Source organism: Tachysurus fulvidraco, chromosome 7 (assembly GCF_022655615.1).
Source record: "Tachysurus fulvidraco isolate hzauxx_2018 chromosome 7, HZAU_PFXX_2.0, whole genome shotgun sequence".
NCBI classification, from domain to species: Eukaryota; Metazoa; Chordata; class Actinopteri; order Siluriformes; family Bagridae; genus Tachysurus; species Tachysurus fulvidraco.
The window spans coordinates 955,359-982,760 of NC_062524.1; the positions used below are offsets into that span (position 1 = coordinate 955,359).

Consider the following 27,402-nt stretch of genomic DNA (forward strand, 5'->3'; position numbering starts at 1 on the left):
GTAAATTGTTGTATGAAATAAAAAAAACTGAATGTATCTGATTAAAACTGTGAAGAAGAGATACAGAAGGAAGCTGATACAACAACAGGAGGAACAGACACTGTACCTAGACAGTTGGATAAAGTGCTGAAAGATGATTATAGAATTGTTATAAGTTTTCTTTTTCATTTTATAGAATGATACGTTTTCTTTACCTTTATATGAATTTATGTAACCATTTGTGTGATTAAGTAATGATCTAATGTTCAATAGTATGTTCAGATATTAAGACACAGTAACAGTGAAAGCTTTAAAGGAAATCACCAGGTTAAATGACGTGACATACGGCTAAGTATGGTGACCCATACTCAGAATTTGTTCTCTGCATTTAACCTATCCAAAGTGCACACACACACAGCAGTGAACACACACACACACACACACCGTGAACACACACCCGGAGCAGTGGGCAGCCATTTATGCTGCGGTGCCCGGGGAGCAGTTGGGGGGTTTGGTGCCTTGCTCAAGGGCACCTCAGTTTTTCACCAGGTTTTGTGTCAGCAGCATAAGAACACACAATCAGCCGCACAGATGAAGAAACTTCTCAGGATGTTATCAGCAGTAAATTTCTCAGGATGTTATTGTGAAGCATGAGATCATGAGAGATACCTGACAGGATGCTGACAGGATGCTGACAGAAGCAGAATGACCGTTATGAGATCATACTAATAAATGGTATTATACTTTGGTATTGCTTATAGAGGGTGCATCAGGAGAACAAACACAGGCTTACACTTGGAGAGTGTTTCTTGGTTTGTTTTATCTTTGCATTTTACTTATTTCTACTTACGCTAGAGTTGTTTAACTACAGTATTTGAAGGAGATTTTGTTTGTAATTTTATCTTCTTTTACCTTACATATATTACACACATCTATTTGTATTACATTACTTTTAATAAAAACAAGGCCTCCCATTATGAGGATCCTGAAAAGACAAGAAGGTCTAAGTCTGACTCCATCATTTAAAGATTCAATCAATAGATTAAGTAGAAGAACTTGAAGAGGATCCTTTGTTAGAAGAATTCATAAGGATTCTTAAGGATCCTTAATTCATCACAAGCAGTGTGATTGTTTTGGATGCGTCCTTATCGACCTGAATCCAGAACAATAACAGTGTGATGAAACAGTCCCAGCTTATAGAACACATGCTGCAAACCTAACGCAATGAAACAGTACAGGCTTGTATTTAGATTTGTATATGCAGCGCACATCTTTCACCACTGCTGGCGCACAAGTGACGTAAGCAACACAATAATCCATTTCATTTCACACACACAAAAAAAAATACACACACACATATGTATTGTACGTGACTAAACATGCCATGCATTAGGTAGAAAAAGAAAACAAATATATAAGTGTAAATAAGAAAAACTTATTCTCAAGTATGAGAGATAGTGACAGAAATATTCGATTTATCAGTTCACTTATTTGAGAGGGTTACATCAGTACACAAGCAAGCAATTAATTTGACCTGGATATTGATTACTGATTATCCCTGAGGGAATATAGGGCTGCATCCAGGACCAACATGTTTAAAATGTAAATGTTGCTTAGAAATACTAAGTGTGTTTGTGTGTGTGTGTGTGTGTGTTAGTGTCCAACTGAGTGTCTGTTCAATTTGATTACTTAAATTACTTTTTTAAAGTATCAAAAATAAGGCATACATTAAAATAAATAATAATAATAATAATAATAATAATAATAATAATAATAATAATAATAATAATAATAATACAAAAATACTGCCATTAAGTCATGCAACTTAACTTTCAGAACTTAAAGTTTCTAAAACTACAACTCAGGCGTAACATAAGCCTTTACTGTCTTCTTGAAATGCTTTGTGGTATTTAAGAGTCAAAAACATGGACAGGAACTTGGACCTAGAGGCTGAGTGCTTTAAGTATATACATATATGTATGGGGGCGCTCAAGATGGCGACGTGAGCGGTTGTGTTGTTTTGAGCTGAGACAGAAATATGGGGTCCACTTATTATAATAAGTTTTAAACTGCATGGTTGCCAAACATTTAGCGATACATTTGTAAAGACACTTTTGGAGACTTTTAACAACTGATTTGTGTTCGAATTCTGGAGATGGAGGAGTCGTAAGAATCTTCATTCTTATGCCTGTAAAACATCTGAAGGAGGTACCTGTAACACCAACCTGAATACTCCAGAGAAACGTCCACCAAAGAAAGTTAAGAATGATGTACAGAATGAACCGTCTTTGAATGAGATACAAGAGAATATTATTGACGTTCTGACGGCCAAAATCGATCAAAGAGCTGATCAAATTGATATGGCAGTAAAACAAAACACTCTACAAATCGAAGGACTTAAAAAGTCACTTGATAACTGTTTTGAAATTTTTGACTTGAAGAAGGACAATGCTTGTCTTAAAACACAGTGTGTGGAATCTCAAAAAAAGATTAAAGTAATGGAACAGAAGAGAGCAAGAGACTTAGTTTGGAGATTTGCCAAAGCTAATGAATATTTACAAAGAAAGCATATTCGCTTCAAAGAGGATCTGACTTCTGCAGACAAAGAAGCACACACCAAGTTATGGCTTCTTGTAGAAAAGGCACGTATAGAGGGAAAGAGTGCATACTTCGCAGGTGATAAGGCTTTCTGTTATGCGAGACACAGAGGAGGAAGCCGGAGTGAAAGCAAACAGAGTTTATTGCCAAAAACACAGAAGTAGAGTAATCCGGTGGTGCGTGGTGGAAGCACAGCCCACAAAGGTCCAGAGTTAGGAAGGCAGTCTGTGTAATCTGGTGGTGCGCGGTGGAAGCGCGGCCAACAAAGTCCAGAGTTATGGAAGAAAGGCAGTCAAGAAAGTTAAGAAAGGCAGTCGGTGTAATACCCAGGGGAGCTCCCTGACACTTACATAGATAAGAAAGAGGTTACTTAATGTTTCATTAACTGGAACATATATTGATCGGAGCAAGCAACTTTCCCTATTTTCGTGTAAGCGACAGCCGACTTTTGTAGGCTATATTGGTAACAAGTTGTAGTTATGTTAAGAATGGCACCTATACAATCTCCTTATAAAATGTTTGAAAAAAGTGTTCATATGTAACGGTAGATATTCTGCATTTACTGTCTGCTACATTTTCATTATGTATTGCAGATGATTATATAGAAGATATTTCTGCAACAACAGCAAGTTAAAGACTCCAGTTTAGGAACTAATTTTTTGTTATAAAAAGGATAAGTGTAAGTTTTCAATTTCAATTTCAGTTTTTTTTTTATTAATGTCAGAGGTTTATGTGATTCTTTGAAATAGAAATCATTATTTTTATATTGTAAAGGAAAGTCGATTTTGATTTCATTCAAGAAACACAAACTTGAAAGGAAGATGAAAGGTTTCGGAGAAGTCAATGGGGAAATTACATGGATTTCACATTTCAGCACTAGGTCTGCGGGGGTCGCTACACTAAAGAGAAAGTTCAAGGGTCAGGTTCTTAGCTACGAAATTGATACCACAAGGCAATGATAATAATACATGTTAACATTACAGTTTTTTTCAATCGCTAACGAGCGCTTACCTATACTTAAGATAATTTTTCTAAACTCTTAACACAGACTTACACCTACAAAACACAATTGGCCAAATTGATAATTTTCCTCTCAAAAACACATTTTGTTAAATATATACTAACTCTCCATTTCAAAACAGAACACATCTTTCTCTGCACACACTAACTTTACAGAAACACTGGAAATCTGACTCAAAATGAAATTATTCTGTCAAAGAATAACACTTGTTTTCACTTCACAAGGTATATGCAGTCAGTCAAAGTACACCAGGTTTCAAAATACTGGCTATTGTTGACATCAGAAAAACTGCATAGACTTTTATGTTTCAGTTAACATGCAATCCACCTTTTACACAAAATGTCTTAGTTGGGAACTGTATGTCCACATGTACAGTAATGTTCACATTCAAATGCATTCCAGTAAAAAGCAAATCAGTTATTTTTTCTTTACTGTTTACTAAAGGAGGTTCAGTAGAAACACAATATAATAGAACAGAAAAAGTTTTACAGTATTGCTTACAGTGAACAAAATATCATATATAAGGCATTCTGAAAAACAAAAAACAACAAAAACAGCAAAAAGCCCAGATAAGAAGGGGGGAACTAAAAATAGCACAAAATTAATGTATCTAATCCTGGCGATCTTCAGGGTTAGGCCACATGTTTTCGTCAACATCACATCTGATATCATCCAAGGCGATGCACCTGGGATAAAACCGCTTGGTACAGTATGTCGGATGCACCCTTGGCAATCTTGAACTGTGATGTCCCTGCAGACAGCATCCATGGCTTCAAGGAGGGACATCTGGTCATGTGGCTGATGGTCATAAACCTTCCACCTCCATGCAGAAAAAAATGCAATACTTACCTGTTGGTTTGTTGAAAGATTGGGTTGCACTCTTTCACCAGCCTCTCTTAGTGAGAGACCGTGGTTGATTACATGGTCAATGATAGTGGCACGAATTTCATCACTGACTACTGTTCTTGCAGCGCTTGGAATGCCACCACCACGCATTCTTACACCTCTACCTTGACCTCTCCTTGGGCCTGCTCCTCTTCCTGCACCTGCATCTCTCACTGCACCTGCACCTCCTATTGCACCTCTCACTGCACCTGCACCTCTCACTGCACCTCTCACTGCACCTGCACCTCTCACTGCACCTCTCACTGCACCTCTCACTGCACCTCCTACTGCACCTCCTACTGCACCTCCTACTGCACCTCTCACTGCACCTCTCACTGCACCTGCACCTCCTACTGCACCTCTTACTGCACCTCTCCCTGCACCTCTCCCTGCACCTCTCACTGCACCTCTCACTGCACCTGCACCTCCTCCTGCACCTCTTACTGCACCTCTTACTGCACCTCCTACTGCACCTCCCACTGCACCTCTCACTGCACCTCTCACTGCACCTGCACCTCCTACTGCACCTCTCACTGCACCTGCACCTCCTACTGCACCTCTTACTGCACCTCTCCCTGGCCTTGCATCTTTCACTGGAGCTGGTCTTCTCCCTGGGCCACTTGCTCTTCCTCTTCCACGTCCAGACATTACAGTGTTTGTCTTTTTCTGTTTCTGTTTCCAAAAACATCACTCCTCAAAGTCCTCATTTTATAGTAATAGAAAAAAATAACCCCTGCCACTGAGTCTAAGCCAGACTGGAATCAGCTGTGGTTGGCCCAATTCACCCAACATAAATCAGCTGTGTGTCAATTATTCAATCGTCTGTTTATTATCAGCTGAGATATATTGTATTTGAACTGATATCATTGCAGAAGCAGAGGTTTTTATACTGTATCTAAGGTTTGGAATATTGTTTTTGCTATTGTGGGATGTTGTGTGTTAGCATTCGTGAATACTACAAAAACAATCCATAATTTTCTTGGGAGGTACAGTACAGCTTGTCTGTTAAGAAAATGTAAATGGAAATGTGTTCCCTGATTGCATATTGTGTGAAAACGACATGAAATGTGTGAATGGTATGGCCACAAAAGACTGATGCTGTGCTAATTGTGTTTAGAGTTTTGAAAATGTGACAACTGTTTGGACAAACACTTATTAGCGAATGAAAAAAACTGTAATCAAACTCATTACACTCTTGTGAATTCATATGCCACTAATAATAGATGGCTAAATGAAACATTTTTCACAAATATCAAAATTAAACTGAAGCAAATTAAAAATAAATTTCTCTTGGCAAAAATAGTGTGTGTGGTGTGTGTGTGTGTGTGTGTGTGTGTGTGTGTGTGTGTGTGTGTGTGTGTGTGTGTGTGTGTGTGTGTGTGTGTGTGTGATTTCAATAGTGTATTTGATGAAGTTATGGATCGATGGCCATCAAGAAGCAATGAAACTCATTGTAAAATCAGGAATGTATGTATAGGTTTTGTTGACTTTTGTCACCTCGGAAATACAGACAAAAGAATATATACAAGGATCAACAAAGATTATCCCAAACAATCACGCATTGATTTTTTCCTAATATCACATGAACTGGAACAATATGTCCAGACTGTTTCTATAGAGCCACCAGTTTTATCTGACCATAAGATTATATCAATTTTGATTAATATGCATGGTTCAGCTGAATTTAAACTAAAAAGGGGTTATTGGAAGCTGGAAACTTTAATAAAAAGTTATTAAATGATGATAATTTTAAAACGATGGTATCAAAGCACTGGTCTAAGGCTAAATTAACGAATGTTTATGGGAATCATTGGGAAATAATGAAATACAAAATTAGGAACTTAGCTATTTCATGGGGAAATCGATTGCTTTAGAAGACAAGAAGAATATAGTGTTTTAAAAGAAATAATGCACTTGTCGACTAAAGGCAATTTGAATGTATTGTATAACATTTATCAAGAAAAAGCAGAGGGTGTTTTTATCAGGTCAAGACATAAATGGTTGGAACAGGGCGAAAAAAATACTATTTAATTTGGAGAAAAGGAATGGTGAATTGACTTCTATACGCAAGTTGTTAATTAATAATTCAGTCACAGAGGATGGCAAAAAGATATCAAAGTTTGTTACTCAGTTTTATAAAGACCTGTACTGTATACTTCCACTTGTGTACCTCCTGATCTGAATGAATTTCTGGACAGTGTTATAGACAAGGCCAAAGTTATTGTGGTTGATGGTGATTTAAGATTAGAGGAAGTTAAGGAGTGTATTGGCAGCCTTAAAGATAATCATTCTCCAGGTAATGATGGACTTGTTAGTGAGTTCTATAAAGTGTTTAGAGATAAATTAGCTCCCTTTTTGTTAGCTGTCTTCATAGAGTCTGTTGAAGAGGAGGAATTGCCCGATACTTCAAGACAAGGTGTTATTACATTAATTCCAAAACCAGATAAAAAATACTCTATATTTAGAAAATTGGAGACCCGTTAGTCTATTAAATAATGATGCCAAATATGGGCTTTAATTTTTGCCAAAAGACTAAAAAAAGGATTGGAAAATATTACAGATGAGGAACAGACTGGATTTATTCAAGGAAGGCACATTAGTAATAATATTAGATTGATCCTAGATATGATAGACTACGATCAATATGTCTTAGATGATAGTTTTATCATTTTTATTGATTTTCACAAGGCATTTGATACCATAGAGCACAACTTTTTTTTTTTAAAGCAATTCACTTTTTTGGGTTTGGCAGTTATTTTCAAAAAGCTATCAAAACTCTATACAAAGGATGTACCAGTTCTGTAAAATTAGCAAGGGGGACATCAGGAAGATTTGAAATAAATAGAGGGATTAGACAGGGATGTCCGATCTCACCCTTTTTGTTTTTATTAGCAACACAAAATAATGGCTCTTCACATCAAAAAAGGACATTTTCAAGGAATTACAACATTAGGAAAAACATTTAAGTTGTGTGAGTTTGCAGATGACACTGCCTTGTTTGTGAAAGATAGGAATGAAATCAGTAAAGCAGTGAAAAGCATAAAAGATTTTTCAGATGTATCAGGGCTAAGAATGAATGTGAATAAGTCAGTTCTGTTTCCTCTTAAAGATTGTCATTTACCCAATCTTTACAATATTCCAATTGCAAATCAGATAACGTAGTTGTTATATGTAAAGATGAATATCTGCATAATAGTTTAAACTGTAATCCAATTATTAACAAAACGAATAAGAAGTTTAATATGTGGTTACAAAGGGATTTGTCAATTCACGGGCAGGTGCTTTTGTCAAAAGCTGAAGGAATCTCCAGATCAGTATATGTGTCATTGTCATTAGACTTTCCCCCTAAAGTTACCAAACAATTAGATAAAATACTTTTTGCGTTTATTTGGAAAAATAAGCTTTGTTTTATGCATTTCCAAAGATCATGGTGGTTTAGAGGTGTTGAGTTATGATGCTTTAAACAATGTATATAAAATAAATTGGCTTTTTCAATATAAAAGATAGAGATAAAGATAAAGATAGTATTTGGAACTCCTTTCCCAACTATGTATTCAAGCAATTGGGTGACCTCTCATTTTTATTAAAGTGTAATTATTCAATTGAAAAAATACCGGTTAAGCTTTTAAAATTTCATAAACAAGCTCTCATGGCATGGACACTGGCCTATAAGCATAACTTTTCACCTAGGAGATACTATATATGGAACAACAAAGACATCCTATACAAAAATAAATCTCTTTTTTAATACTGGGTTGAACACAATATTATATTAGTTAGTCAGCTTTTAAATAATGATGGAAATTTATTGACATATAGAGAATTTTTGAATAAATTTAAAATATCAGTTAGACCTAAAGAATTTGATGTTGTGATGGATGCAATTCCCCAAAAAGTATTGATCCTTCTGACGAATGCATTACAGGAGGAAGATAAAAATTTTACAGATATCAAGGCTAAAATATTTACTGGTAATACGAATATTTTACAAAATAGAGTCTCAAATAACTATATTAGGAATTTACTTAATAATATTGTTTATCCTCCAGCTCTTGTTTTCTGGTCTTCTGTGTTTGGGGATGTGAATTGACGTAAAGCTTGGGGAACGGTGGATAAATTCTATGTTAATAATAAAGTAAAAGAAGTCTCTTTTAAAATAATGCATAGAATAAACCCAGTAAAACATGTGCTGGAACGTTTTAAATTAGATATTGATTACTTCTGTAATTTCTGTAAAGGTGAAAGGGAAACAATTTTTCATTTGTTTTTCCATCACATACATACAAAAATATTTTGGATTGAGATGGAGAATTAAATTAAGGAAAAGTTGAACATTGAATTGCAGTTGAATGGACTGGATATAATGATACACTTTAATGATCATGGGATTGAAAAAGAGAAGGCAGATTTCATACAATTGTTATCATTAATGGGAAAATTTCACATTCATAAAATGAAGTGGTCTGACTCCAAACCGCATTTTCTTTGCTTTATAAATGATTTAAAAGTTTATTGTTCTGTTTTGTGTAATTGTCGAAGCAAAAAGGCAATTCGAGCTTATAATATTGTAAGCAGATGTGATGTATAGGGTAGTATTTGAAGCAATGTTTCCTGCTGCTGAAAACAGACGCTCTGATGGTGTGTATGTGGCCGGAATACAACATGCCTGCTCAATCTTACAATGGACACACGCCATGGCGTTTTCTTTACTTGAAATGATCCCAAACCTTGGAAATTTTCTATCGTTTGTTTCTTCTCTTTGCTCATTGCCATTGTTATCGCGCCCGTGCCCTCAAATCAAAAGACCGCTAACTCCTCGCGTCTCCTTCCGCTTTGACGTAAGCGCGTTGTCTCACACACACACACACACACACACACACACACACACACACACACACACACACACACACACACACACACACACACACACACACACACACACACACAATAATTGCACAAGAACGTGACGTGAGCTTTAAAATGAATTAAAAGAGGCTTTGAGGCAGAGGAATTTGCCTCGATAAATTTTTGTACTCGAGTTACTCGAGGAATCGTTTCAGCCCTAGTGTTTTAGTGTGTGTGTTTGTGTGTTACTGTGTGTGTTTGTGTGTTACTGTGTGTGTTAGTGTGTGTGTGTGTGTGTTAGTGGCCAACCGAGTGTTTGTGTGTGTTACTGTGTGTGTTACTGTGTGTGTTACTGTGTGTGTTACTGTGTGTGTTTGTGTCCAACACATAACCACTTACTTACGTTGTCATCATTTACTAAATTCTGCCACCATTCACCAGTCCAGTGCTCAGATGAGTGGATCTGCTCTGTGGTGATCAGTGGTGAGACTGGATCACTGTTTAATAGTATACATGAGATCTATATACAGTTTGTACCTGTGATAAGAGAGTTTTTGTTCATGTTTAATCTGGTTTTTAAAGCACTTTTCTAATCAAATCAGCATTATAATGTACAACCATGACCAGCTACATGTGGTCTTGTCTTTGTCTAATTTTGCAGGTCAGGTAAAAGCTATCATAGCTGAGTAGAGAAGTGACTTTAAATTGTTTTGTGCTAAATAAACTCTATTATTATTTGTACATTAGAAATATGTAATACATGAATATATTTACAGTAATGTAATAAGTTTAAGGTTCTGTATACATGAAGCAGCAGTACTGTAGCCCTGACTGCACAGACACAGGGTGGAACATCTACACACCTGTAGACACACCTTCAGTGACACAAAAGCATCCATAACTCATTTTGTAATAAACTGGAACCTCCAGGTACTAAACAAGATCCCAAAACTGAGTTTATGTGAGTTCTCACTCGGCATGTATAAGGACTATCATTTCACATTAAGAGCACTAAAAAGAAATTTACTAAGTACTAATTGTTTTTTTGTAAAATGTATGTTAATATGTGGTATCTGGTTAGATCGTCTGTTATATCTGTAATATAAATGGGATTAAAGCCCATGTTAGTTAGTTAGTACACTCCAGTTAGTACACTTTAAACATTGATATGTTATATTTACTGTTAAGACACACAGGTAGTTTGTTCTAACTTCATTGTATAGAGAAAAGAAATAATTTTCTATTATATAATTTTCATGATACTGTTAGGAAACTGTCCGAATATTCAAGCTGTTTGTCAGATAATCGGAAAAAAAAAATGCACTTTATTGTGGGTGTAGCTTTAGTAGGGGGCGGAGGTGGTGTGGGAAGCAGAAAACCTTTCACTTCTGATTTCAGGTCCAAAGAACCAAATCTGTTTTTCAGTAAAATACACAATGATGTCTAAAGGTAAACCTTCCCAATTTATACTTTATTTCTGTAACTCAAGGGACTTACATCCTTCTATTGGAGATTGTTTGTGTGTATTTATATATGTGGGGATATATATGTGCTGTATTTATTCTATTCTCCTATTCTTTGTATTTAAATTCCTGTTCACTGTATACGGCCATTTTGTCCAGACTAAGCTGCCTACAAACACATTATCTCGCTATTTTCAAGGCTTATTTATTTAATGGTAGTTTATATATCTGTGATCAGTTAAATATAATTATTTTTTTAGGTTTATTTGTTTTTATTTTAATCGATGGATTTCGGGTCCGAAGACGAGGAGGTGCGCTGTGACATTGAGCACATCTGGGCCATATGGGCCATGCAGTGGCTTTATAAAAAGCACATTTGAGGGCGCTTTGGTTTCTCTGTGCTTGCTGTGTGGGTACAAAAGGTATTTTGGCTTATATTTTCCTGTTGCTTTCCCCTGGTGACTCGCCTGCTTTATTCTTTTATTTTTCAATCGCGTAGCAGAGTGACTATAGTTTAACCTCGTTTGTGAGATAAGGAACTTTATTGTGGGTTCTTTTTGGGAAGGGGGAAACTTTTTGAAAACGCTAACTACTGTTTTGTGTTGTTAGTTTTGTTATGTACATTTCTCCGGCTGTTTTATAATCTTTACTCATTGCTGGTTTACAGTCGGGGCCGTGCGGACTTTGAACCGCTGATTTGTGTTTGTTTGCTCTGCCCCATTGACCTGTATGATATATTTCAGTAATGCATTATTGGATATTTGTCCCTGGTACAAGTTTATTGAATTAACCAGTTTTATATTCCTGCTCTGTAAAGCAGCTTCGGTGCTTTTTAAATTAATCTGGCTTTACTGGTTATTTGTATTCTTTATTCTTTTTTTTCCTCCTTTGTTTCTATAAGTGTATGTTACCATAAAAATATCCACATGACTATCTGATGATAAACTGTGATTTTTGAGGCTTAACAGAAGAGGACAGTATAATTGTCTTGTTTTTGGTTTATTTATTAATTTAACAACATTATGCACTGATTTGATGTGTAGTTTGTCCCTTCTTTTAAAGTGGATCTGATCTAGTCTCGTTAATTGTGGGTAAATAACTGCTAAACTGTACATGATATTTTAAAGTATTTTCTTTTTAAGAGCAAAAGATTGTTGCAAAATAAATTTGTACTATTTTTGGAAAGTCCTGTCTCTATCTTTAATCCCATCCGAACCAGCAAGGTCCTTCATACTATTGTAATTTATTTTTGAACATTTTCCTGGGTGAATAAATAACCCAGATGCTGTAGTCGGTTCTTTTTCATGTTTAATACTTGAGCAATACCAAAGGTTATATATCAGCAGGTGTACAACTGTGCTTGACTCTTAACCTATAACTAAAAGAAAGGTATCTATATTTTTCTAAGCTAGCTCCTAGCTGGGCATTTAGAATGTGGGCATTTTACTTTAAATGTTTTTAAATATTTATTTATTTTTGGCAGCTAGAATGTACATATAAAATGATTGATGTTTATGAAAGAAAAAAACTTTATGAAGTGTAATTCATTTCCCCCACAGGTTTATTAAGACCACGGAGATGGAGAAGCCTGCCCATAGATCCTCCTACAAGTGAGTATTAGTGACTGCACAGTTTCCTGGGACAATATTGTACATTCTATGAGATTCTATGAATACCTTCTATGACTTCTATGAATGTCACGATAGATTAGATTAGATTAGATTTAACTTTATTGTCATACAGGTCCAGGGTTTATGAAATGCAGTTAGTGTCTAAACAGAATAGACACTATGTATATAAATATAAAATTTATATATCATATAACCGCGAATTGCTAGCTGAACTTGCCTGTCGGGACGAGGGTAGAGATTTGTCTGAGTTCATGGACCTGTCCATCCAGATCGATAATTTACTGAGGACCCGTCGAACACACGCACACAGTCCCCAATCCGAGAGCACCTAGCCCATGCATTTCGGCTACACTCACCTCACAGCCAAGGAGAGAACGTGGTGCATCCGTCATCATTTGTGTTTGTACTGTGGGGGACCCGGTCACACGCTCCGTACCTGTCCAACCGGACCATCTAACAAGCGAAACACTCTGAGTCTCAACCTTTTCACCCCCAATCCCAGAACTGCGCCCTGTTTGATGTACGGCTAGAAGTATTGATCTTACGGCTCTCATTGACTTCGGCGCAGCGGGAAATTTCATGTCTGAGGAGTTTGCAACACTAAATGACATTCCGCTAGCAGAATGCCCTTCTCCGGTGGCAGTAGAGGCAATAGATGGCCGACCTCTTGGGAGGGGACGAATAAAATTCATTACCCAGGAATTCAAGTTGCAAGTGGGCTCCCAGCACCGCGAGACAATCTGGTTCAACGTCATCCACTCCCCTCACCTCCCACCTCCCCTCACCTCCCACTAAAGCGTCACAATCCTGTCATCTCATAGAGAGAGAACCACGGATTATCCACTGGGACAGAACCTGCTCCCGACACTTACAACCCGCTAAGGTGCCACTCCAGCTGAACTCCGCAATCACCGCCACTGGCGTCCCCGGCCTCCCGGTGGAATATCATGATCTCGCCGAAGCCTTCAGCAAGGTCAAGGCCACCGAACTACCTCCTCACCGACCTAACGACTGCTGCATCCAGCTCCTGTCCAACACCACACCGCCTAAGGGCAGAATCTTTCCCTTGTCACAATCTGAATCGGAAGCCATGAACAAGTATATCGAGGAGGAGTTAAAAAAGGGGTTCATCAGGCATTCCGTATCAACAGCGTCATCAGGGGTTTTTTTTCGTAAAGAAGAAGGACGGAGGTCTCCGAGGTCTGCAATCCAGGTACTTCACCAAGCTGGATCTACACACCTACAACCTCATCCACATCCGCATCTTTTCTACCCAGTCTGGCCACTGTGAATTTTTGGTCATGCCGTTCGGATTTTCTAACAGCCCAGCAGTGTTCCAATCCTTCATTAATGACGTGTTCTAGGATATGCTGGACTGCTGGGTGATTGTGTACATTGACGACATTTTGATCTATTCAGAAACACATCCAACACATAAGAGCCATGCTGAAACGTCTTAAACAACATCGATTGTACACCAAGGCGGAGAAGTGCGAATTCCACAAAACCTCGACATCCTTCTTAGGCTACGTTATCTCTGCCGAGGGGGTCGCCATGGATGACTCTAAAGTGCAAGTAGTATTAGACTGGCCGTGGCCTCAAACCATTAAGGAGCTGCAGTGCTTCCTGGGGTTCGATAACTTTTATCGCAGTTTCATCCAGGGATTCAGCACCATCGTGGCGCCTCTTACTTCTGTGACTAAGAAGGCACCACCCTGATCCAACCCGACCATTTACCGTTGAAGTGGATACCTCCAGCATGGGAATTGGAGCCGTCCTATCACAATGCCAGGGGCCAGCTAATAAAATGTATTCATGTGCATACTTTTCCCGGAAGCTGTCCCCCACAGAACATAACTACGACGTGGGGGATCGCGAACTATTAGCCATGAAGGCGGCTTTCGAAGAATGGCAGCACTGGCTGGAGGTTGCCTTCACCGTCCTCACTGATCACAAGAATCTTGAATATCTACGCTCTGATGGGCCATGTTCTTTACACGTTTTAAGTTCACGGTCACCTACAGACCGGGATCCAAGAACACAATGAGCCAAACCAGAACACGCCTATGGAACCCATCATCCCCGAGACCCAAATTATTGCTCCCATCCAATGGGACTTCATGACCGAGATTTCGCAGGCTAACACACACACACCTCCAGCAGATTGTCCTCCTACCAAGACCTACGTGCCCCGAAAACGTCTGCACAACCGACCTCGAATTGCTACACGCGTCACCTAGCTCGGGCCACCCCGGCATCTCAGGGACCATTCACCTCGCACAAAATAAATTCTGGTGGCCCTCTCTGTCCGAGGACACTATAAATTTCCTAAAGAACTGCCTCTAAGGCCTCTCATCAGCTTCCTGCCAGACTATTACAGCCACTGCCTGTCCCACATTGACCCTGGTCCCACATAGCCATCGATTTCATCACCGACTAAGCCACCATGTCTCCTTATTAAACAATAAGATGATTATTGTAAATAAATGTAAAAGAAGTACAAGGTGCAATTTCTGAACCAGGCAGTGATGCAGTTGCTCAGGATGATCTCAATGGTCTCTCTGTAGAACATGGTCAGGATGGGGGGAGGGAGATGGGCTTTCTTCAGTTTTTGCAGAAAGTAGAGATGCTGCTGGGCATTCTTGCTGATGGAGCTGGTGTTATTTGACCAGGTGAACACCAAAGAATTTGGTTCATTCACTCAGAGACAGGTTGGTTGCTCTGCAGCAGGCAGTTAGCTGTTGCACATACTCACTGTATGCTGACTTGTTATTCTTGCTGATGAGACCCACCACCAGCGTGTCATTGACAAACTTGATGATGTGATTCCAGCTGTGCATTGCTACACATCTATGGCTCAGCAAAGTAGACAGCAGTGGGCTGAGCATGTAGCCTTAAGGAGCCCCAGTGTTCAGTGTGGTGGGGATGGAGATGCTGTTCCCAAACTAGACTAGATTAGATTAGATTCAACTTTGTCATTGTGCAAGGTACATGCACAGAGCCAATGAAAAGCAGTTAGCATCTAAGCAGAAGTACATAGATAGCTTATTTAATAGACTGACTTACAGGATGCCCAGGATCCAGTTGCAGGTGTTTAACCATGGCAGGCTCAGATTCTCAATGCTGAACTGATGTCTATAAACAGCATTTGTACGTAAGCGTCCTTACTGTCCAGGTTGTGTTGGACTGCCACTGCGGGGCTCCTGAGCAAGGCTGAAAGTGGCAGCAGGGTCTTGATGTGTCCTATGATGAGCCTCTCAAAGTACGTCATTACAATGGGTGTGAGTGTGACAGGACAATAATCATTGAGGCAGGACACTGTAGGCTTCTTCAACATGGTGACTTTAGTGGTGGACATTAGGCATATAGGAACAACATAACGGCTCAGGGAATTGTTGAATATGCCGTTGAAGACATCCACTAGCTGTTCTGCAAATTCCCTGAGCACTTTGTCAGGAATTTTGTCTGATCTAGCAGACTTTCATGTGTTAACTCTGCGTAGAGTTCCCCTCACATCAGCTGTGGGTAGACAGAGTCATTCAGCACATCTGGGAGGGAGTCGTCTCTGTCACAGTCCTGTAGTTATTGATGCCCTGGATGCTCTGCCACATGTGCTGGGTCTCACCACATTCTGATGAGGAGGTGAAGGTCAAATGTCCTTGTAACTGTGCTGTTTGTGCAGTGAAGTTTGATATTCAGGAGTGTATGATGGCAGTATTAGGTTAGTGAACAGCTGAGCTGAAAATAAGTTGGTAAATAATAAGTATATAATAGAATACTAATAAGTAAATAATATTGCCCAATTTATTGTTTTTCCCGAAATTCAAACAGTAATAATAAGATTAACTAGATTTGTAAAGTTCGTCGAGACAAACTTTGATGTTGGCTTTGACGGTGCAAGTATTCGCAAAGGCCGGTGCAATTTGAAGGCGAGTGGACAATAAGATTGTGAAAGCTACTGGACCCCTAGGGTGCCAATACCTTTGGAGGTGAGCGGACATGAGCATGTGACGTGATCTGAATACCTGTGAGGTAGTTCCCCTCATTGTGCTGAGTGCTTTGATATGTCACATGTCCATGTTGTGCAAATTTTAAATTTTCACATGACATCACGTGTCGTCACGTGACGTGACCAGAATACCCGTGGGGCAGTTCCCCTCATTGTGCTGAGTGCTTTGATATGTCACATGTCCATGTTGTGCAAATGTTTTATTTTTATGTGACGTCACGTGACGTCACATGACGTGACCAGAATACCCGTGGGGCAGTTCCCCTCATTGTGCTGAGTGTTTTGATATGTCACATGTCCATGTTGTGCAAATTTTTGATTTCTCTTGTTATGGGGGTGGGGATACACGTGACGTCACGTGCTGTCGAGTGACGTCACCAGAATACCTGGTTGGGTGCCAATACTTTTGGCAAAAAGTGTCTACTGAGGGTTTGGGAATTTCATATCAGTACTGCAGTCATTATGGGATTCTACCTATTATACTGCATAGAACAGTACATGCAATTCTTAATGTTGGATGTATTGTGTGTGTGAGAGCTTAAAGGACTTTTCGGAATTCCCTATTCAAGTCCATGTGATGTTCGACCGTCGACTACGGGAAAACCGAAAATTCCATCGGAACTCCGAAATAAAAACTTTGTCCAGAGTAAGGTCCTAAAGAACCTGTCCGAGTTCGGTGTAAATCGCTCGAAATCTTGCCGAGTTATAAACCTCAAAAGTTTATAATGAAAGTCTATGGGAAAAAAGGACACTTTGAGCTTCCGTACCAGGAATGCCGGAATTCCGATCGCTTAGAAAAATAGAAGCAACAAACTTCAGACCAGGGTCTATGACATATCCGAATTTTTTAAATAAATTTTTGTCTAATAATAATAATATTAATAATAATAATAGTAATAATAATAGTAATAATAATAATAATAATAATAATAATAATAATAATAATAATAACTAGAACGGTACATTTCCTAAAGAAAATGTGAATGTGCTTGCACGTGGCAGGTTCCCCTCATCGTTCTGAGTGTTTTGATATGTCACATGTCCATGTGTCTGCTGCCCTTCTCTGGGATGTTAGCACATCTAAAAAAAGAATTAAGAATTCCCCATTGAAGTCTATGGGGAAAAAACACCCTTTGAGCTTCCGTACTGGGAATTCCGGAATTCCACTTATAAAAATCATAGCACACCTCTCCTCAATGAGCCGGTCAATTTGACACCTCATCCATGGGTTTAGGACAAAAGCTGCGGTACAAGTTACGTGCCGAAAAAGTGTCCGGAAGAAGAAGAACTAGAACGGTACATTTCCTAAAGAAAATGTTAATGTGCTTGCACGTGGCAAGTTCCCCTAATCTTGCAGAGCGTTTTGATATATGACATGTCCATGTTGAGCTAAATTTTTGATTTCGCTAGGATTTTAGGAATTTTTTTAGGATTTAGGAATTTTTTTAACATTATTTACCCCTGTATTTACCCCTGCACTGTATTGATTATCGTGTTAAGTATTTTTTTATTTCATGGAATGAAAAATTAATATTACATGTGTTTTTCCTTTTAAGAGTTGACATGTCCTATAAATTCATAAGCCTTCTACTGTCACTTTAAGCATGTTCAATAGGGTGAATATGTTTACTGTCCAATTTAATTGGACCACCTGTACACCTGCTCAGAACGTAAAACAGAGGGCAAGATTTTGTGTAGAACTTAGTTACGTGGTTGGGGACGTGGTAGCTCAGTGTTTAAGGTTTTGGACTACGGATCGGAAGGTCATGAGTTCAAATCCCAGGGCCACCAAACTGTCACTCCTGGGCCCCTGAGCAAGGCCCTTAACCCTCAATTGCTCAGCTGTATAAATGAGAGAAATGTAAGTCGTTCTGGATAAGAGTGTCTGGGAATTCCGTAAATGTAGCTAAAGTTAATTCTCATTATTCTTGTGTATTGAATGTATTGTAAGAGGGAAGAGGCAATAAGAAATTTACAAAATCCTCTAATTGACATTCAGAACCAGGGTTGAGAAAACATCCAAACTGTTAATCAAAAACAGTCCAAAGGACAACAGTAGTGATCATCCTAAATTACAAAACTGACCAGGAGTAATACTAGGTTGTAGATGAGGCAGAATCTCAGGGTCAATAAAGAGGAAAAGAGTACCAGACAAATTGTCCTCTGTTGAAGGGCAGGACTAATGTCCTGTGGTGTGACAGGGACATTTCCATGTGGTATTAAGATGGAGACATATACTGAAATGCATAAATAAGGACAGTACAAACATTTCAGCACACTAACACTTTAGCAGTTTAACCACAGAACGGAGATCATTGATATTTCTTGTCCTAATACTTTTTCAGTGTCTGAAGTGAGAATTGTGCTGCTGGGGGATAATGTACCTTTGACCAGCAGAGTGGGAAACATCATCCTGGGCAGATCTGCATTTAAGACTGAGGTTCTACAGAGTGAGAGAGCCAGTGGTGATGTGGAGGGAAGACTCATCACCATCATAAACACACCTCATCTCTATAACCCACATCTCTCTCAGGAGGAAGTGATTCAGAGAGTAAAAGAGTGCTTTTCTCTCATTGATCCTGGACCTCATGTGTTTCTGTTAGTTCTTCAGTCAGAATTAATATCACATGAGCTACATGACAGAGTCAGAAGTGTATTAGAAACTTACAGCCCAAAGTCTAGCACACGGACAGTAATGTTAACTATAGGTAAAGTCCATGGATTCATCAGTGAATGTGATGTGAGACACCACAGAATTGAGAGTCTATCTAAATTTGATCAACATGAGGTTCTTCAGCTTTTGGGGAAAATAGATGCAGTGGTGAAGGAGACTGGAGGAAGTGACCATCCAGAGAAAAAGCACACAGGAACACAGACAAGCTGTCAGGATCATTTAACTGGTAACACAACAGAGACAGATGGAGATACAATAATGGAAACACTGGAGGAGAATAAAGGTATGTGTTGTTAAAATCGGCTGTCATGTGACCATGTGCTATTAAAGATTTAGTCAAACCTAAATTTAAAGATAAAGTATTTCAGTGTCTTTAGTGCACTCTACTGCATCTTTTACTGCATCTTACCCAAAAAAAGGTCTTTAGTGAGATTAAACATTTGTCTGCACAATTCAATACATACAATAGAATGTCAATAAAAGTCTAATTTAAAACATTTCACCAAAATAAAATGGTTTAAATGTTTTTAATATCATTCAAAGATTAAAAACCTTCAAGTTGAATAAATCGGTAAGTGTTAGGGTTAGACTAGGTGTATGCATCTATATCCTGCAGGATTTATAAAAAAAAAAGAGCATGAGTTTTCCAGCTGATGTTTATTTAAAGGTTGCCAGTTGTTAGGAAAATTCCCATCTTAACTACAACTCAGAAAACACACATAAAGGTTGAACCTACCCCAGAACATTTGGTCATGGTTGTAGTTTGACATGTTTTTCTTATATTTTTTATTTTTTTATGAACAGTGGAACAGTTTATTGATAATATATATCTGCAGAAAATAAGTGGATCCTGGCAACTAAATAAACATTTCTTTAATGTTACATCATTTAGAGATTAGACTTCTAAACAACTTTAATTTAATCCAAATTAAATTGTAAATCTGCTGAAAATATTAATAGATTGCTTTTAAAGTCAACAAAAATAAGTTTCCTGATTTGGGAAAAAAAAATATTGTTTGAATCATAGCTTCTATTAGTCATTAATATCTTATTTAATTCACTGACATCAGCTGGAACACTTGCCAGGAAGATCTACAGCACATCTAGTGTAATAGTCATACAGTTGAAAGTTAGAAAATGTATTCAATTGAGGAAAAACAGGAGTGCTGGAAAAAGAAGCTGTTTGTATTCACAATTTCACAAACAAATTGTTTAAAAAAAATTCAGCTTCTTTTTCCAGCACTCCAGTTTTTCTGAATGATTTAGACTGTTTTCTTGGCACAGTAATTTAATTCCCATTAAATAACACTTCTGGTATAGACCTCACTCACTGTCAGTATAAATCAGATGCAAATACAGATAATGTCATTGGGTTACACTGTGGTAAATAAAGTGGTAGGTTTGAATGTGTCTCTTCTTTTGCAGTGTCTGAGCTGAGGTTCATTCTTTTGGGGAAAAGTGTCTCAGACACCAGCAGTGTGGGAAACCTCCTCCTGGGCAGATCTGTGTTTGAGACTGAACATCCTCTACATTCAGTGGAACTTCAGTGTGAGAGAGTCAGAGAACATGTGAAGGGAAGATACATCACCATCATCAACGCACCTCATCTGTTTGACCAAACCTTCTCATATCATCAGCTCACACTGTGTATTAAAGAGTGTGTGTCTCTATCGGCTCCTGGACCTCATGTCATAATGCTCATTGTAGAGCCGGAAAGTTTCAGTGAAACAGACAAAAGACGAGCAGATAAAATTCTCTCATCTCTGTCTGAGGATGCCCATAAATACACCATGGTGATAACTACAAAGAACATAGAAATAGGCAGCAGTGTTGATCCAGTGGAGGAGAATGTAATACAGAAGATCATTGCTGAATGTAATTACAGACATTTAACCTTCAGTGGATGCACGCAGGCCAATCTTGTAGAGAAGGTGGAAGAGATGGTCAAGGAGAATAAAGGAAGTCTTTTCTGTGAGATTTATGAAGATGCGATTGGCCAACATCAGTCTGAGCAAATCATAGACCAACCAGAACATGAAGTAACTGAAACACTAGAAGAACATTTTCAAACAGAAACAACAGGAATGTCTGTTCAAACACACACAAAATCCAAACTTACAGAACTTAAAGAAAAGTTAATAAAGAAGCAACACAGTGGTAAGTACTGACCCCACAATTATCCTATTTTTTTTCTTTATGAAAATACATATAAATTAAGAATATATATATATATAATATTATAATGTATATCCTAAATTCATATATTTTTGCTGTACAGCTGCTTTGTCATAATATCCATTGTTGAAAAATAAAATAAAAAAACAGATCATTTAAATCATTAGTTAATTACCCTGGGGTGTGGACAGGCAGTAATTAGCAAGTTTACTGTGAGTATGTTACCATACAGTATATACACTTCAACACAGATGTGAACACTACAGATGTGTTGGTGTATATACTGTATGGTAACATACTCACAGTAAACTTGCTAATTACTGCCTGTCCACACCCCAGGGTAATTAACTAATGATTTAAATGATCTGTTTTTTTACAGTAGAATCAAAACAGACTCCACATTTGAAGCTAGTGCTGTTGGGCAATGAAAACATAAAGGCCTCAGGATCTAAAAAGCCCTCAGAGAAAGAAGTTTGTGGACACCTGGTCACGCTGATGGAGCTGCCTGCTCTCTACAACACTCATCTCTCAGAACAGGAAGTGATGCGTCAGACTTTCCAATGTGTCTCTGACTGTAATCCTGGAGTTGATGCTTTCTTCATCATTGTTCCTGAAGGTCTTCTCACTGATGATGTTAAAGCAGAAATAGAGACGTTTCAAAGGATCTTCAGCTCCAGAGTTAATGATCACACCATATTCATCATCACCCAGAAGTCACCAAAGAAAGACATAAATAAAGATCTTCAGGCTTTGATAAAGACATTTGGAGCAGAATATATTTTATACAGCAGGAAAATAAATGCAGAAAATCTGCTCCCACATGTTAAAGACCTCCTTACAAAGAACAACAACCGTCAGTATACGATGGCCATGTACGCTGAGGCCCAGGTCGAAGCACAGCTGACATACAAACGTCAAATTCACAATCTGGAAGAACAAATGACTGAACTCAAGAGAAACAGACCTCAAACACAAGGTAACATGTTTATTAATTTAAACTAATAATCAGTCTGATTGGTATTTTAAGTAGAAGGAAATGTTTTTTATAAACACAGAAACTGTTCTAACCTCTTCCCTGGCAAACCCCCATTTTCATGATTTTCGCCTAGATGACATACCCACCTAAAAAGTGGTACAGCTCCCATATACTTTGACACACAGAGGTGAGCTTGGTCTCATTGGAAAGAAGAGAGTCTCAAGTGTCAGGGTGATTCTAAGCCTTACTGACACAGAGTTATAGAGGCTAGAATGGAGGATTTTTATTTCCGTCTGAGTTGTTTACCTGATAAACTGATTACATACATTGCTGTATTTAATGATGGTTGGTAAACAACAACTGAGGGCCATAGCCACATGTCTTGGCTTTCACAAAAAAAAATGAAGTCAAAAGACTCAAAAATGGATTTTATATGAATATTTTTCTACGGACATGTCCGTCCGTTCAGGTTTTTCTTGTTTATTTGTTTACTGTATAACTTTGTATAAAAAGACTGCATGCTTAGTTCAAAAGTCCTATAACAAAGAGAACCCCTCTGCCTAGAAGTCTGTTGTGAAAAAAGGCCTGTAAACTGACACCCTGAGGCGTGAGAGTGTGAAAAGTTCGAGAATTGCGCAATAAAGTTGAAAAAAATTAATATGTGCATTCTCATTGCACAGCCCGAACTCACCAGATGTATTATGTTGCATCTCGTTGGAATCGTCTCCTTATTGGCTAAAGAGCTATGATGCTCGCGAAACATCAAATCGCTACTGGACGGAGCAAATGTCAGTCAAAGGGAGGGTCACCCACATAGCATGGAGAGACCTCATTGGCTTCTTAGCTGCGCTTGTTTGATTCGTTAGACCCTCAACTACAAATCTGACACGTTTTGTAAGTTTTGTAAGCCTCCAATGAGAAGTAGGAGTCGAACAAAGGACGGATTTGTTTTGGAAAATACATTAACATTAGTGACAATGTGAAGAAAGGGAAATTTAAAGACCAGCGTTTAAAGGTGAGTAAACAGATCGAACTAGCGCCATCTACTTTCGGTTGGCTATCAAATGGTTCAATTACTATGACTGCTATAAATCATATTATGCTTTGTGTGTGCACTTAATAAAATCCTGAGAGTCTAATCTTTCAAACAGTATATAATTTAACTGTGTATTTAGAAGATTTAATGCTTAAAAGTTACAATGAAGTTACAATGAAGTTGATGCAGTCTCGCCTCCTAGCGGTGGTGGCTCGTTCACGAGACGTTGATGGGTAACAGGCTAAACAACATGATCATTTACATTTCAATTAAATCTAGAGATGTCATTGTAATTGTTTTGACAAACCTCAATATTATTGTCTAATTGCTCTAACATGTTTATATGTTCATATGTTAAATATGTTTATACCTGTGAATTATTTTTAAGATCAGTGATTCTTCTTATTTGTACAGATTTGTCAAAAAGCCCTGACACACTCAGAATTGTGCTGTTGGGGAAGACTGGAGTTGGGAAGAGCGCAACAGGAAACACCATCCTGGGGAAAGACGTATTTAAAGAAATGCTGTCATTTCAGTCAGTAACCAGTGTGTGTCAGAAAGAGACAGCAGAGGTCAATGGGAGACAGATTACTGTGATCGACACTCCAGGACTGTTCGACACTTATATTGATAATGAAGAGATCAGGAAAGAGATTGTTAAATGTATCTCCATGGTATCACCTGGTCCTCATGTGTTCCTGCTGACACTGAAAATAGGACAACGCTTTACAGAGGAGGAAACAAAAGCAGTGGAAATCATTGAGAAGACTTTTGGTAAAGCATCCAACATGTACACAATCATCCTCTTCACCAGGGGCGATGAACTTAAAGGAAGTCCATTTGAACAGTACATTGAAAAAGCTGGAAAGTTTCTAAACAGACTTTTGTTTGCGTGTGGTAAAAGATACCATGTTCTCAACAACAATGATAAGTCCAGCAACACCCAGGTCCTGACTCTACTGGATAAAATCTACTCAATGGTGACGGTGAATGGAGGAAGCTGCTACACTAATGAGATGTTCCAGAAGGTTGAAGGAGCTCTAGAAGAAGAAAAAGAGAGAATCCTGAAAGAGAGAGAGGAGCAGATAGAGAGGGAGAAAGAAGAACTGAAGACCAAATATGAAGCTAAAATGGAGGAAATGAGAAGAGAAATGCAGAAACAAAAAGAAAGACAAGAGGCAGAAGAGAGACAAACAGAGGAACAATTTAAACAGAGAGAGGAACAAATAATAAGAGAAATGATCGAAAGGGAACACAATCTGAGAGAAGATTTCTGGAAGAGAAGAGAAGAAGATGACTTGAAGATGAAGGAAAGGATACAAGAAATAAACAGAGAAAGAGAGGAGAACAGGAAACAGTGGGAGAGACAGAGAGAGGAAGATCAGAAACGGAGAGATCAGGAGGAGGAGGAAAGAAGGAGGAGAAGGGAAGAAGAATGGAAGGAGCATCAGCGAAAGGAGAAGGAGAAGTTTGAAAGAGAAAAAGAAGAGATGGAAAATAATAAATTGGAAGAATTAAAGAAACTGCAGAAGGAGTATGAAGAGAAGGCAGCAGAGGAAGACAGGAAAATAAGGGATTTAGAGGAGAAAATAAGGAATGGAGAGGAAAGTAAAAAGAAGGAACTCCAAGATCTAAAGTTATCTCAACAACGAGAGAGAGAGCAGAGGACGAGGGAGGAGGAGGAGAAGAGAAAAGATCAGCAGGAGAACTGGAAGAAAAGAATCGCTGCTATGGAGGAAAAGTGGCGTTTAGAGCAGAAACAATATGAAACAGAAAGACAGAAAGAAAAGGAGGAGAAAGATTTAAAAGAAAAGGAAAGAAAAGAGAAAGAAGATCAAGAAAGGAGAAGAATTGAGAATGAGGCAAATGAAAAGATAAGAATGATGGAAGAACAAGTAAAGGTACAAAGAGAGGAAGATGAGAGAGAAAGAAAGAAAAAAGATGAAGAACACAAAAAGGAGATGGAAGAAAATCTACAGAAACAAAGGGAAGATTTCAGAAAAGAGAAAGAAGAACAAGAGAGAAAACACAATGAGAAGGAACAGAGAAATCTGTCCTTCATTCAAGAGCTGCACAAGAAAGAGCTGGAGACCCTGAAGAGAGAGACTGAAGAAGCAGCAAGGAAACAAGCAGAGGAAGAATTTTCTGCTGAACTTTATAAAAAAGTTAAAAAGGCTAAAGAAGAAGGATTAGAAAAGGGCCGTGCAGCAGTAGAGGCAGAAAGATCAGGACTCGGCAGAGCTGTAGATGGATTAATAAATTTATTTTTCTAGTAAAAGAAAAAAAGAAAAAGGAATGAAAACTTGATTGAAATGTATTTCTGTAATTATTTGATTTCATTTCTGTATATTGGTAAACTTGCTGAGTGGAAAGTTAAATGTAAGTATAATTAACATAATTACATCAACATATGATCTATGTTCTTGCTGGTCCACTGGCTAGGATCCCCTGCTCTTACTGTACAGTCTGGGTTTGATTCCTGGCCACCGAGGGGTTAACTCTCAGTACCAGTCCCAAGACCAGACCAGATAAAATGGAAGGGTGACATTAGGAAGGGCCTCCAGGGTAAAAGCTGTGAGGAATCAAATATGTGCACCAGACGACTCTTCTGATCATTTTCTTGCTTCATCTACGTTGGAATCTATTGTTAATCTCATTTAATTGTATATGTAAAATAAACTTTGATTTTTTTTATATAAATATCTTACATTAATCATAGATGCCCTGAAGTCCCTGAACTCATACTGAACTACCTCAACTTTGTCCATATAGTGTAGAAACCGTAGAAATACACACCAAGTTATGGAAATAACAACATTTAAGGTTTTGGTGTTTTGTAGTCCATCTTACTTTTGCTGTTATAATTATAGCTTTTATCTTACAGTTAAAACTTACCAAGGTCTTCAGACTGGTTACTTATAACATGGTGGTTTGGTCTTTATCTATGTAACAATTATACAGTATCCACTGTGCCCGCCTGTTTCAGTTCATCACTATTATTATTATGTCAGTTAAGTAAACATCAGGACTTCATTCCAAACATGAATTTTCTGCTTTTTCTGCCATTCATTATCATTTCAACTGTACACATCTGCTACAATACAGTAAAACTAATCACAGGACCATGATGCTACATAAAACTCAGAATTACAAAGGACGACCCTGACATAAGTACACTGCGTAGACCTACATAGTACAGTACAGTACAGCACCTGACAGGGGGCAGTGCAGTACAGTACAGCACCTGACAGGGGGCAGTGCAGTACAGTACAGTACCTGACAGGGGGCAGTGCAGTGCAGTACAGTACCTGACAGGCGGCAGTGCAGTACAGTACAGTACCTGACAGGGGGCAGTGCAGTACAATACAGCACAGTACCTAACAGGGGGCAGGGCAGTACAGTACAGTACCTGACAGGGGGCAGTGCAGTACAGTACAGTACAGTACGTAACAGGGGGCAGTGCAGTACAGTACAGTACAGGACCTGACAGGGGGCAGTGCAGTACAGTACAGTACAGTACCTAACAGGGGGCAGTACAATACAGTACAGTACAGTACCTGACAGGGGGCAGTGCAGTACAGTACAGTACAGTACCTGACAGGAGGCAGTGCAGTACAGTACAGTACCTGACAGGGGGCAGTGCAGTACAGTACAGTACAGTACCTAACAGGGGGCAGTGCAGTACAGTACCTGATAGGGGCAGTGCAGTACAGTACAGTACCTGACAGGGGGCAGTGCAGTACAGTACAGTACAGTACCTAACAGGGGGCAGTGCAGTACAGTACAGTACAGGACCTGACAGGGGGCAGTACAGTACAGTACAGTACAGTACAGTACCTGACAGGGGGCAGTGCAGCACAGTACAGTACAGTACCTGACAGGGGGCAGTGCAGTACAGTACAGTACCTGACAGGGGGCAGTGCTGTACAGTACAGTACCTGACAGGGGGCAGTGCAGTACAGTACAGTACCTGACAGGGGGCAGTGCAGTACAGTACAGTACCTGACAGGGGGCAGTGCAGTACAGTACAGTACCTGACAGGGGGCAGTACAGTACAGTACAGTACCTAACAGGGGGCAGTGCAGTACAGTACAGTACAGTACAGTACCT

The 27,402-nt window shown here is 38.7% G+C and overlaps 1 protein-coding gene across 3 annotated transcripts; it reads left to right on the forward strand.

Annotated features, from left to right (window-relative positions):
- Positions 1–10,668: 10,668 nt before the first annotated feature.
- LOC113653754 (WD repeat-containing protein 87-like) lies at positions 10,669–26,588 on the forward strand. 3 transcript variants are annotated; one of them, XM_027163551.2, is made up of 6 exons: positions 10,669–10,777; positions 12,351–12,401; positions 18,777–19,388; positions 20,531–21,262; positions 21,663–22,256; positions 23,707–26,588. In XM_027163551.2, exons 1-6 carry the CDS (start codon positions 10,765–10,767, stop codon positions 25,563–25,565), a joined length of 3,861 nt encoding a protein of 1,286 aa, XP_027019352.2. In that variant the 5' UTR covers positions 10,669–10,764; the 3' UTR covers positions 25,566–26,588. The 3 variants fall into 3 exon arrangements, with proteins under 3 accessions (XP_027019352.2, XP_027019351.2, XP_027019353.2); XM_027163550.2 differs by having other exon boundaries at positions 21,660–22,256; positions 23,707–26,587; XM_027163552.2 differs by lacking the exon at positions 10,669–10,777 and adding an exon at positions 10,852–11,213 and having other exon boundaries at positions 21,660–22,256; positions 23,707–26,587.
- Positions 26,589–27,402: the final 814 nt, after the last annotated feature.

Bases quoted from the DNA above. Each gene is read 5' to 3' on its own strand.
- LOC113653754 (XM_027163550.2), top strand. The intron at 12,402-18,776 runs GTGAGTATTAGT...ATACTTTTTCAG, and splicing joins GCCCATAGATCCTCCTACAA to TGTCTGAAGTGAGAATTGTG. The intron at 19,389-20,530 runs GTATGTGTTGTT...CTTCTTTTGCAG, and splicing joins AACACTGGAGGAGAATAAAG to TGTCTGAGCTGAGGTTCATT.